The sequence below is a fragment of the Neolamprologus multifasciatus genome, chromosome 6, assembly GCF_963576455.1.
Source record: "Neolamprologus multifasciatus chromosome 6, fNeoMul1.2, whole genome shotgun sequence".
NCBI classification, from domain to species: Eukaryota; Metazoa; Chordata; class Actinopteri; order Cichliformes; family Cichlidae; genus Neolamprologus; species Neolamprologus multifasciatus.
In genome coordinates, this window is record NC_140444.1 from 5,386,107 (window position 1) to 5,399,674 (window position 13,568).

Here is a 13,568-nt window from a genome sequence, read left to right on the forward strand (position 1 = left end):
CCATGAGCATGTGACAAGGTCAGTAAGAATCAAAAACACGTTGTAGCTGAGCCAGTGTAGTCTAGGAAGCTGGTGTCCAAACAATAGCAGTTACTTTTTAACAGAGAAAAGAAACACTGTCATCCCAGACTTTAACTAAGGATGAGAAATGAGTAAACAGTTGAAAACGACTGAACCAAGACGGGGCTGAGTGGGACAGAAGTCATTACCACGGGTAGCTCAGTGAGGAGCTCTGTGCTTGTCTCTGAGATGAGACTGATGACTTACAGTGAGCTCTGAGTGACTTCAAAGACACGACTTTTTGACGTTTGCTTCAATAAGATTCTTCTTCTTATTATTTATTTTACAGTGGAGCTGTTTAATCATACATAAATACACACATCCACACTTAAAGCTGCCCAGTATGACCAGAAGACAGTGATTCAGAAATTATCAAGTGACTGCTTCAATGCTTTGCAGACTCTTTATTGTTACATTATTATGAATCAGGACAATACTTTTACACAGCAACATCCTCAGAGGGTTTCAGTTACCTGAACATTTAAATTCAGTAGAATCACCAGCATAAAAATATAAAACCAAAAATTTTACATTTGATTCTGGAGAAGTGGAGATGAACAGGTGAGCATCAGGGAGCAGGGTCGGGTCATTGATGGGAAACTGAGTCAGTCTGAGGGCAAGTGTTACCATGGTAATAACCCCTTGTTGTGTGAATGTCACACACTAGAGGAGCAGTTTATTAGGAACACCTGTACACCCATTTGATTGTGATTGTATGAAGACATGCAGATATGGTTTTATTTACTGTAAATGATTGTCAAACGTAATTAGACAGACAGGGCAAAATTAAATTAAATCCTTAATCTTCTTTGGTACTTCTGATTTAGCTTTTAGGCAGACAAATCAGTTTTTATGCATAATACTACTACAATAATACCCCACAGTTCACAAAAAAATCCTACTAGATACATGATTTTATCAATTTCAGAATCCTACGTCGGCCTGTTCTTGAGTTACAGCATTCATGAGATTTTCAGAAAATGATACGTCTGACCTTGAGATCAAAGTCACTGAAATTCAAACTCATCCAAGAATTTTAGTAGCTGCACCGAAGCTATCAATTTGAAAAACTTTAAACCAACCTGAGCCGCTGAGTTGTGGCATCATGTGACACCGCAGTCATATTTTTATTCTGAAAATACAGACGGTAAAGAATGTTACCTTTGCATCAACAAATCTGTAAAGTCTTCAGTAACCCAACCTGAGCTGCTGAAATATGGCATCTTAAATATCACATTCCTTTCACCAAAACAGACCAAGTGCCCAATCTGGAACCAGTTCCACTTTACAATAACCACCAATGAGTCACAAATGTAGCCTGGCATTCTGTCCTTGATTTCTTTGCATTTTACCGTAAGTTTTTTTACTGTTATATTCTGTTCTCAAACTCAGGAGAAAAAAGTTTTATAATGTATAAAGATGCACAGTGCCTTCTTTTTGCTTCAAGAGCAGCAGGTCTAGTCCCAGTGAACAGAGTGTGCCTGAAGTCATCTACTTTCTCATACTTCTGTTTTATGTCTCCTTGTTTTCACTGTCTTTACACAGGATTGTTGATAAAATGTACATTAAGTTCTATGAATCACAAAGATCAACTGTCATCAAACTTATCATTATCAAACAGTGGCCTCATTTTACACACATTTTCATTAAAGCCCTTAATAAAGCTGTCCTTTGTTTACTACATATTCCGCCCTTTTCATCTTGTTGAATTCATCTGTGGCCGGACAGTGTAAGACGGGGCACAGACTGCACACAGCTGTTCCTCTGTTGAATCAACAGTGTAGGTAACCCTCCCACAAAAGAAGGTGCATTTTTATTACTTAGATAAACTTTGTGCTTTTTGTCCGACTGTCCACTTCGCATCATTTGAGCAGCGGGGTGAGGACGGTGTTGGTAATGACTCCAGCAGCGAGGATGAGGATCATGATGAGTATCGCCAGGCCGCGCCGTAACACCAGCTGTGACACTGACAGAACATCTCCCACTGTAGTGGTGTTGGTGGTTTTACTCTCTTCTGGTATTTGCATCTCCATGTATACGTGGTCCGCCCCGGCGCTCTCACCACTGGATTCAATAGTACTGATTGGGGTCTGGATGTGATTAGAGTCTAGGGTTTGGAAAGAGAAGCATGAATAAGACACTGTAATAACGGGAATGTTTCAGCCAGTTTGCCCACTCGCCTCTATTTTCCATCTCGATCGTGTCTTTTTCTTCTTTGACGCGGACTCCTGCTCGCACTTCGGCCTGATCAGACACAACAGTTAATGACATGCTTTGATGAATGCAACTGTGATAAACTGTCAATAGATGCAGGTGTGCACCTCTTCAGCAGCCTTCTTCCAATCGAGTTTGCACAAAAACGTGATGAAAAAGATCGACTGCACTAACACGCAAACCGCAAGGCCTGTCCAAAATCCTACAGCAGAAAAAACAGAAGAAGAAGATAATAATAGTTTTTTTGACAAGCAGGAAGTACAGCTAATTTCTGACCGCAGCACGCGTTTGTCACAATCCACCTGTAACCTGAAAAGACACAACATACACTGGTTATTCAGCTGGAATAAACAGGCTTGAACCTGCTGTGGTGTGTGTCCCTTCTAAATTCACACAAGCCTAAGACATCCTAGTGAAAATCATTCTACTTTTACGATGCACATACATTTTTTATTTTTCTGTTCCTCACATTGTCTTCAGGCTGCACCTGTTTCATTTATTTGGACCCACGAAATGCCCAGTCGGAGTCATTTTAGGGTCTGGTTTCTGTTAAGTTTATGTTCAGTCTATTCATATGTTTAGTTACAACTGTTAACAACCAGTATCGCCTGATCCTCATCAGGTTCTAACATTATTTAAATACAACTTTAGATGTATAGCAGCATATGGCATATTATGATACGTCTTTAGCAAAAACTAAGCAGAAAACGCAGAAGCGAAGTGCTTTGCTTGGGATGGTGATTGTGGTGTGCATTGAAGTTTGCATGGCCCAACATCTCCACTTTCTTCTTGCCTGTCCAAAGAACATTGTTCCATCAGATGCAATATTGCAAACCTAATCCATGCTGCTATGTTCTTTTTGGACAGAAGAGACTTTCTTCTGTCAGACCTTGATGCACAGCAACAAATGCTTCCCCAAAGTCACTGCTGATGTCTTTCCTCCCTGGCATTATTATAACATACTCGACTAGAAAACTACCAAAATGTCTGGTTTTATTAAATGAATATAATAAGATTAATTGTTATTATATAAAATTAGGGATAAATAAAGTACGACATATCTTATTTTCTCTTGTCTTGAATAAGTGATATCAATCCAATGCTATGAAGGAAAACAAAGGAGCTTGGAATGCCACCCTCACTCAGTCCTCACCTACAATCCCCATTTTGGCTGCAAACATCAGAGACACACCAATGGGTAAGCCAAAAAAGTAGTACCCGACCAGGTTACACAGAGCACCAACCGACTGTTTTCCTACACCTCTGACAACTCCTCCAGCCACACTCTGTAAACACAAACACAGATTTCTCTGAATCACATTTTATATTTGACAGTATTAGCCTGAAATGTCGATCACTGCTGTAAAATCATTTCTTACCGCAATTGCATCAGCAAGATGCAAGAAACTATATATCAACATGAGGTCAGAAACCCTCTGCAAAATATCGCTAAAAGAAATGTGCAGTTTCAGCTTCAGTACATCTGTCTGTACATTCACAAATATTGTCAAACATCATAAACATATGAAACTTAATGAAAACAAAACCTTTAATACAATGTCAAAGGAGCTTGCAAAGAAAAGCGTCTGGACTTCTTTAAGTTACTTGAAGACGTTTCACCTCTCATCCGAGAAGCTTCTTCAGTTCTAAGGTCAAATGGTGGAGAGTCCCAGATATAAACCTAGTGGGAGTATCCCCCCACAGAGGGACAAAACCTCAACATCAAAGTTTACCGGAAGCCCACACACACGGACCAGTACCTCCTGTTTGACTCCCATCACCCTCTGGAACACAAACTTGGAGTAATTAGGACCCTACACCACCGGGCAGAACATGTTCCCTCTAAGCCTGAAGGGAAAAAGAAGGAACACACACGTGTAAAGGAAGCACTCAAAACGTGCGGCTATCCTAAATGGGCGTTCTTAAAGTCAGCAAAGAGGCACAGAAAAGAAGATCAGACACCAGCGAGGGAGGATAAGAAGGACAGACGCAACAACATTGTCATCCCCTATGTAGCCGGTGTATCAGAGAAACTCAGGAGGGTTTTCTCCAAGCATGACATCCCGGTGTACTTCAGACCCAGCAACACACTCAGACAAAAACTGGTTCACCCGAAAGACAAAACGCCAAAACATAGACTTAACAATGTGGTGTATGCTGTACAGTGCAGCGAGGAATGCCCAGACCTCTACATTGGAGAGACCAAACAGCCACTTCACAAGCGCATGGCACAACACAACACAGAAGAGCCACCTCCACTGGACAAGACTCAGCTGTCCATCTGCATCTTAAGGATAAAGGACACTCTTTCGAGGATGCCAATGTTCACATTTTGGACAGAGAGGACAGATGGTTCGAAAGAGGAGTGAAAGAAGCCATCTATGTCCACTGTGAGCGACCATCTTTGAACAGAGGCGGTGGTTTACGACACCACCTCTCTGCCATCTATAATCCAGTTTTGAGTTCCCTCCCCAGACACCTTAACGCCCACTCACACCCTGGGCCATCTGACCTCAGGAATTCGCATGATAAGGTGGGGCCAGGTTTCACAATGAACTCACCCGAAACTCTGGCTGATTGGGACCCACACCCAGTTCCACACCTTGGCTCAGGCGATTAGAGGATCATCAGGGGGTCCTTTTGTCCCTCGGTGGGGGGAAACTCCCACTAGGTTTATATCTGGGACTCTCCACCATTTGACCTTAGAACTGAAGAAGCTTCTCGGATGAGAGGTGAAACATCTTCAAGTAACTTAAAGAAGTCCAGACGCTTTTCTTTGCAAGCTCCTTTGACTACGATGACCTGGATGACTGAGAACCTTCACAGACTTTAATACAATGGGACACATGGACAATGCATTTATTTGATTATAGCACTCACATAGGCTTGTTTTAGTTAACTGAAACTGGATAACAAGGGCAACATGTTTCTGGGACAAAGGTGTAAATGATTATCTTGAATAATACATGTAATTGAAGAAGCAATAAATAAGAGAGGAACTCTTCCTGGAATCAAGGTTAAAGGTCAAAGATACTTACGGCTCTGATGTGAAAATGTATCCGATGACATCCTTTGAGACGCCAAAAATAATACTAACAAAGCATGCAATTATGACTGCAATGAGAAAAAAACATTTAAATATTAAAAGCACAGGAAAAACAGAAAAACAAGGAACACAAAAGGTGACCAACTTTACAGTTTATATACAGTTGTGGTGAAAAATGTACTGTAATTTCATTATTCTTCTTTTTCCAAAGTGGAACGATTGTACAGCATTCACGTTTAACAACAAAAATTGTCATGGTCATGGTCAGCATTCTTAGTTTTCTTGTATTTTTGTATTTTGTTCCTTATGCCGTGGTTCCTAGGTTCTGTTAAAGATGTTCCTTATTTGATTACCCCCTGTGTGCCCCTCTGTGTATCTGTGAGCCCTCGTATTCCCCTCGTGTTTCATTTAATGTTTTCCCCAGCCCGTTATGTCTGTGCTCTCTCTCCTCCTGTCTGAACCTCTGTGTACTTCCTGTTTTACTTTGACAGTCTGTCGTCAGTATGCGTCATGTTGTGTTCACTCCTGCCCTGTCTCGTTACGATTATCTATGTCAGCTGTGTTCCCTGTGTGCTCCCACTTCCCTCGTTAACCCTCTGTGTATTTATGTGCATGTCTCCCTCAGTTCAGTGTCACGTCGTCAATGTCTCCTCCCCGAACCCGTGTGTCTTTCTGTGTTCCCTCGGTCTTCTGTTAGCATTCCCAGTTTAGTTCTGTTTCTTTGTAAGGCCTGCAATAAAGCAGTGATTTTGAGTTCAGTTCCTGTCTCCGTGAGTTTTGCGTTTGGGTCCTCATCTGCCTCCACACAGCCAGTTCATGACAAAAACAAGTTCAAAAACAAGGCACAAGTTGAATTTATGTTAACACTTTAGAACCTAAACCATGATATAACTGCCAGAAATCTTTCATTTTTTGATAATGGACTGTTTGTTGAACCTTTAGACAAAATATATATCAAATTTTAATCAGCATATATGAGTTTTAACTTGAATCACATTCGCTACACGCTGATGATCACAAAAAAGCATGTATCAAATACGATACGCTGGGATTTAAAGGGTTCAAGTTTAACTGCAGGCTCAAAATTACATGAAGTATACATAGTCCACAAATTTATCGCAGTTTATTCAACATGTTGTTCTAATGCATATCAACTACATACTATTTTGCCCAGGGTCGGGTAAACAAACTGGTCCATAATTTGGTGATTTACACATTTGCTTTATAAGCAAAAGGTCACTGGTTCAATTTCAACTGGAGACAAATCCCCTTTGAGACTGTGTCAGGATGAGTATCCGGCATAAAACTGCCAGATCAATCATGCAAAGCTACCCCCTGTGGTGAACCCTTATGTTGACGGAACAGCCATGGACCCTGTATGGGTTGTGGAGGTACTCGAGCTTCCTCCCAGACCAAAGAAATGCATGTTTGGTTAGTTAATGGCTCTAATGTCACTGTATACATGAATATGAATGGTTGTCTATCTCTGAGTTGGCCCTGTGATGGACTTGGCACCGCGAGTCCACCATTAATCTACCATTAATTGGATACGCTGTTGGAAGGTGGCTGGATGGATGAATAGTTCATTTATATTTTATGAAATGTATTCTACTTCATATTCTTATGTCATGAAGCTCAGCATGAAATAAAACTAATCCTGCTACTGCTCAGTTAGCAGTATTTTTACTTTTTTCTGTTCATTTAACACAGACAATAATACTTAGTGTGTTGGTTCTTACATGCACAGATGAAGGGGACTTTGCACGACAGCTTGGCCTGCTCGATGTTTCCTGCACCAAGTGCATTCCCAACCCTTACACTGGCAGCACCAGAGACTCCTAGTGGAAGCTATGGGAATAATCCATGTGTAATTAATAATGTAATGCCAGGTCAACATATAAGCAAAAGTCAAAAGGTTCACTGGAGTTACCATGTGTGCTGTAATAGCCAATTGGTAGGATATCGAGTGAGCTCCCAACTCGACCTCACTGATCACACCGCCCAGGAATCCTCCCAATTCAACCACCCACCACCTCAGACAGAGCATGAGCATGCTGGGGACAGCCAGCTTGACAAAGGGTCCCCACTCCTGGAGACAGTCGAGGGACCAACCTGTGGGTCAGAGTGACTCTATATGTCATCTTTCAAACTATTGGTTTAAATTATGATTTAATTATGGGCCTCGGATCAACAATTACTAATGAGGAATTTGCATAAATCAGACATTATTATTAAACAATATTTAAATCCCACACATTTTAACTATTACAGAGATGTCTTGAAGTTTATTGGAACCGCAGAGTTAAAGAATAACCTCTCCTCCACACTGCACTCCACAGTTATAGAGTATGACTATTTTTGTCAAACATTAAACTCTGGAGTATTTATAATGGAAAACTTCAGGTATGAAAGGTCACAAAGCTGAATGATGCAACATGATGAAATTATTGGACAGAATTGGAAATAAGAATGACACAGCAAAATCAAAACATTTCAGCAAGTTCAGGATCCCTGTAGAAGTAAAATGACTGACCTGCCCATGTGGCCTTATGCAGACCTCTCATGTACATGTAAATGAATAAGACTGATGCCAACAAATACTGGGAGATGGCATTGGCTGCTGCTGATCCACTAGAAGATAAAAACATTAGAGATTAAAAGAAGGGGAAAAAAAAGAACAATTAAAGCTCCATATTTACAGGTGACAATTCAAGCACCCTAAGATAGGCTTCAGCCCCCCGTAACCCTGTAAAAGGACAAGTGAAAGAGGATGAATGGGTTTCGAATTTGCTGTCAGTTCATTATTCCTTTTAGGTTTTTGAGAAACAATTTATATTCATGTTCCACATTATGTTATATATTTTTTTCAATAGTGCTGCTTTGTATTTCCTTGTGCTTATGGGTTTTATAGTCTTCCGAAGCCTGGTATTGATTTCTTATTAGATAGATGTTGTTTGCTTCAAATTAAGCACTTTAAACTGAAACCACTAGTCAATGTGTATACCTGTTACACCTAACCCTTCTTCCCTTCCATCATGTGCAGACGGAGCTTTCAGGACACTTGATCCTTGTGTCCTGCATTTGGGTCTGCAAATTTACCAACACACCATAAAACCTGTGGTAATTCACCTAAATTCACTGGATCATGAATTTAGATAAAGAATTTAAAACACATATAGTTTTCACTGACTGAATTGAGAGTTACATTCAACCAATGATGTCACAGGAATGATGGAGGAAAACTTACGCAACACCCAAATCCAGCTGATGGATGAGGACGTAGTTGATTATTGCATTAAAGACATTTCCGATTGCTCCAGTTATAACTTGAGGCCATATAATTCCCTGTACACCAAAGCACAAAATACACATAACATTCATGTTCATGTTTTAAATTAAAGTAATGTTGGGCCATATGCATGCTTCAAAAGCACTGCACCTGATTTTGAAGATACCTCCTCTGCAGCTGGTACATGAAAGCAGCCTGAAGAAAGCAAACATTAAATTATAAGAGACTCGTTGACAGAAGTGAAGAACAAATTTGAGCACATGATCAGAACTTAGGTTAATCAGCACGCTAACACTTTTCAATGAAAACAATGAACGTGTCAAATAATTAATAATAAATCAAAGAAATAAAATGTATCACAGATTCTATACATTTATACACCTCCACTGCAACTTATTAACCTTCATCCACTTTGTCTGATAGTTTATGCCTCAAAATTCAACCAAGAATAAATGAGAGGGGGGCATCAAAGTTAGAGATTGAGCAGTATTGTTGAACAATGTAAACTTAAATCTCATTAGAAACGAATACCAAGTCAAACATGATAAATGGTGAATGCACTGATTCTTATAAAGTGCTTTTCTAATCTCAGAGCGCTAAAAGTGCTTTTTACAACACGTCTCATTCACCCATCAGCACCAACGCCCATAGATCTGGGGGCAAAAGGGAGGAGATCACATTTAGGGTTAGGCAAGCAGGCCTAAGTGCTTTTTATCTAACATTCACACTCCAATGGATTCATTGGAGAGTAACTTTGGGTTCGTATTTTGCTGAAGGACATTTGGCATGCAGACTGGAGCAGCTCGGGATCAAACTACCAAACTTGAGATTAGTAGATAACTTGAGCCACGGCTCAAGTGTGACCGATGAACTCTGGATCTTAAATAGCACTACATCTGTTGTTAAGACCCTCAGTTCTGGATATCAACCTGCCTTTTGTTTAAATATTGAACACCTTCCAAATCTGCATCAAATCCTATCAAACTCACCGGCAGAGCGGGCATGAAGATCTTCACATAGAGCTGGGAGAGGCTTCATGTGGAAATGAAAAGACAAAGTAAGCCTGTGAAACTGATGATGGTGACATTTGACTGCACATAAATTAAGGTTACATACCATTTTGCTTGTTCTTTTACTTCATTCTGCTCATTACTGTTTCATGCTGTGTTACACAATGGTGACTTTAATGCGTTATGCTGTAAAATAAGCCCACCAATGATGGTGCTTCCTTTTTATACTTATTGGGTCCAACTAATCCCAAATAGTTTAGACAAACTGAAAATGCATCTCAGGTCTCAGGATGTTAATTATCTTTTTAAAGGTTTTTGGCAGCTTTATCCAAAAGTCGAGGCGCAGTAACAATGTGACAAACAAACAAACACAGCACGTAGTTTAAGTATTGTTGGGTTGTAAACCTGTACAAGGATCTACTGAATTATTTCTCACAGGTCAGAAATGTGTGCAGTAAGAACCAGCACACATTTCCATGCATTTCCACCGCTGAGTTAACAGCTGGTTTCTGCTGCTACAGGTGGTCAAACTATGAGGTTTGGTATAATGTGCTTTTCGATTACTGCATTACAGTGATCCCTCGTTTATCTCGAGTTACGTTCTAAAAATATGTTGTTTTTAGGCTGTAAAACCCGTCACTACACACTTTATACACTTTTCTCAGACAGGCATGAACATTTTCACACTTTTCTCTCCTGTTTAAACACTCTCAAAGTTCAAACCTTCGTAGAAAAATAAGTCCAGTATTAAAGAATGAAGCCAAAGATCAAACCCTGTTTTCAGGTCCAGAACATGGGAATAGAGCAGCTGCCAGACAATTCAACATTAATGAATCAATGGTACGGAAATAGAGGAAGCAAGAACAATGAGTTGAGTAAAGTTTGAATTATCTAACTGTTTTGTTTTGCCTAATGCACCTTATAATCCAGTGTGCCTCATGGTCCGAGAAATACGGTAACTTCTACCTTCCTTTAGCATGTCTAGAGGTCCAACATTTGTGAGATGGTTTGCATCTTTCTCTGTATCTTGGGTGCTACCGCAGGAGCCTTTGACGGTGCAAAACGTTTCGTCGACATTGTTGTTTTTGTTGGGGAGAAAACTTACAAACATACAGTACAGCACTTCACAGTCACACTGCTAGTGATCGAAGATTTATGTAAATTTGACAAGCTGAATGCATTCTGTACTGTACAGGAGACACAGCACGGAGGAGATTGGTTGACAATGGACAGCCGATCATGGACACAACGCACTGTAAAAACAGAAAAACAAAAAAACATGCAAAATTGCACAAAAAAAATCCGCGAAACAGCGAAAGCTGAACCGCGTTATAGCGAGGGACCACTGTATATTTTGCACAGACTAACAGTGCTTGGCATTTTGCATAACTTGCGTTTCTTTAAGAGTGAGACAAACACATGCTCAGCAGTGTCACAACATCCACGCGTCTGCTTTTGCTGGTTAATAACGGCTCACCTGGCGACCTCTGGACTCTGCTTGACAGCAAGTAGGAGAGGCTCAGTGTTGATGAGGATGGCCCAACAAGGGAAACAGGCCAGCAGCAGAATCAGAACTCCCCTCTGGAGAATCACACCCACACGCTTCAAGTTACCGCTCCCATACGTCTGCGTGAAACAGGTAGACAGACGCTCGGGTGAGAAAAGTTGGAAAACACAGAATCCCACCAAAGAACAAGGGTATGACTGATCAAAGAAAAATAACTCCGCACAAAAGCTCAGTGTTGAGATGTTTAAAAGGCGATTCCAGGAGAACCTGGGAACCCAGCTGTGCTGCTTGTGTTTGTCTTGGTTACACAAATAAAGTGAAAGCTCCAGTGAGGACCCTACCTGAGATATGAGGGTATCACAAGTTAACGACAAACCGCTGCCAATGCAAAGACCAGTGATGCTAACCACCTGCAAACAAAACACAACATGCATAAACTGGGGTAAAAAATGATGCATATTTACGGTTCAACAACAAAGGCACTGAAATGTCTGCTCACCGCAACTGATAATGCTACAGCTGCAAGTTCAGTTTTCCCCAGGTGACCACAGAACACCGTGCTGACAAAACCGATCATGAAAATCATCAACTGGGAAATGACCTGAAGAAGAGGAGATACTGACTCTGTGTTGTATTTAGAAATACATTTAAAGGAAACATAAATAAGTAATGAATATGATTAAAACATTTAGTAACTTAAAGATGTTAAACATCTTTACCAAAATATCTAAAATAGATAGATAGATACTTCCCACAAGGGAAATTTCTGTGTTACAGCAGCACGATAAAGAGTAAAAATAGTAAAAACATAAGCAACTGTATGTTTTGGGGGCTTAAAGAAAACATGTAGGAATTTGATATGTAATCCAAATAATGCATAAAAAACATAGTAACTTAATTTAAAATGAAATGATTGTAATATTAAACAGATATACACAGTACAGTCCTACAGTGCTTGAGGTCCATTCAGAAACAGGACTTCATAATAACATAAATAACATTTAATGTATTTATTAATAAGACAGTAAACCAGGGTCCAGGTCCCACGTTTAAATCAGATTTCAGTTTATTGACACATGGTGCATCTTCTGTAGTAAATCCGTTCTTCCTGTCAGTAACAACAGACAGAGAGTGTGACAAACTTCAAATGAGCTTCAAATTTACACACAGTCTTACCACTGGTGCCGCCAGTTTGGAAAGTTGCACAAGCTCATTGCGGTAAACTGACGGAATAAACCGAGGGACACATTTCTGGCAACAGCCTCGGGAGCTATGTGCGCAAGCAGCCGCTGCACCTTCCTTTAAATCCTCTTTCACTGCCTCTGTGCATTTTCCTGTTTCTTCCCCAGAAGAGTCCATGATTGAACAAATACAGACCCTCTTGACAAACAGCTCTGGGTGATTTCTGTCACTCAGGCAGAAGAAAATGTTGTTGGTTTGATAACCAGCGCAGGAGTCTGAGGAGGGGCCAGACACATTCTGTCCTCCTCATCCTTACAGCCAACCAACTCTTGTCTCTGTTTAGGTGTGATTTCTGCTATTGCAAAATACTCAATACACTTGTACAAATAAAGCATTCATTTACAGTTGATCATTAACATGACAATTAAAAGATGCTGGTGATATTCTTTAGTAACCAGTGTTGGGAAGGTTACTTTTAAAATGTATTCCATTACAGAATACAGAATACATGCCCCAAAATGTATTCTGTAACGTATTCCGTTACGTTGAGTAACGTAACGGAATACTGACGTTACTTAGTATTCCGTTACGTTGAGTAACGTAACGGAATAATTTGGATTACTTAATATATTATCATGCTGTTTACAACTACATGAATGTACTATTGCTGTGATTTATTACTGTTACTGAAGGTCCGCGGCTCCGAACCGTAGTAAAGGGACCTCTGGCTAATACGGTGGGTTCTGTGTCGGGCTCGTAGCCGAAAACTAGCTTTACTTTGTTGTCTGGGTCAACTTTGCTAGCAAGAGACAGAGAGAGGTGTTGAAAGGCTGCTCCAACAGAACTTATTGTTTTTGGAGGAAAACACGAACACGGTGTACAGTCCAGTCTTAATAGCTTACTTACAACTGGGCTCGTCAGGCACTCTTCTTGGCTGCAGTGGTTATTATTATATTTACATGCTTCCAGCTCCCATGACAGCTTGTACTTTTCCTTTTTTTTTCCCTCCCTCGCTCACAGACACATAACGGGTATGGCAGTCCATTCTCCCTGCAGCACGGACTACACTGCCTATGATGCTACATTCTTTAGAGCTATACCGGTAGCATTCTGCCTATTAGCTTAGCACAAAAACAACAAAAAGGCCTCTCTCACCCAGGAAACACGCAGAGAGAGAGAGCTTCACCCTGTAACCATGGCAACCGCAACTGCCGCCTGGAACAACTGAACGTAGCTGTCAAACAAAACCCAAACAGGCCT

At 40.6% G+C, this 13,568-nt stretch overlaps 1 protein-coding gene across 1 annotated transcript; it reads right to left on the reverse strand.

Moving 5' to 3' along the window:
- Positions 1-25: 25 nt before the first annotated feature.
- On the reverse strand, positions 26-12,563 carry LOC146516235 (multidrug and toxin extrusion protein 1-like). Its single transcript, XM_085163375.1, has 16 exons — positions 12,303-12,563; positions 11,626-11,727; positions 11,468-11,536; positions 11,097-11,245; positions 9,599-9,641; positions 8,760-8,804; positions 8,568-8,665; positions 7,854-7,951; positions 7,251-7,432; positions 7,060-7,168; positions 5,313-5,388; positions 3,654-3,723; positions 3,428-3,560; positions 2,382-2,476; positions 2,241-2,304; positions 26-2,167 (listed from the first exon to the last, which is right to left on the reverse strand). The coding sequence occupies exons 1-16, from the start codon at positions 12,483-12,485 to the stop codon at positions 1,923-1,925; spliced, it is 1,761 nt and encodes a 586-aa protein (XP_085019501.1). The 5' UTR covers positions 12,486-12,563; the 3' UTR covers positions 26-1,922.
- Positions 12,564-13,568: the final 1,005 nt, after the last annotated feature.

Bases quoted from the DNA above. Each gene is read 5' to 3' on its own strand.
- LOC146516235 (XM_085163375.1), bottom strand. From the start codon at position 12,485: ATGGACTCTTCTGGGGAAGAAACAGGAAAATGCACAGAGGCAGTGAAA. The intron at 7,169-7,250 runs GTAACTCCAGTG...TTATTCCCATAG, and splicing joins TGGCTATTACAGCACACATG to CTTCCACTAGGAGTCTCTGG. The intron at 2,477-3,427 runs GTGAGGACTGAG...TTTCTGCTGTAG, and splicing joins AGCCAAAATGGGGATTGTAG to GATTTTGGACAGGCCTTGCG.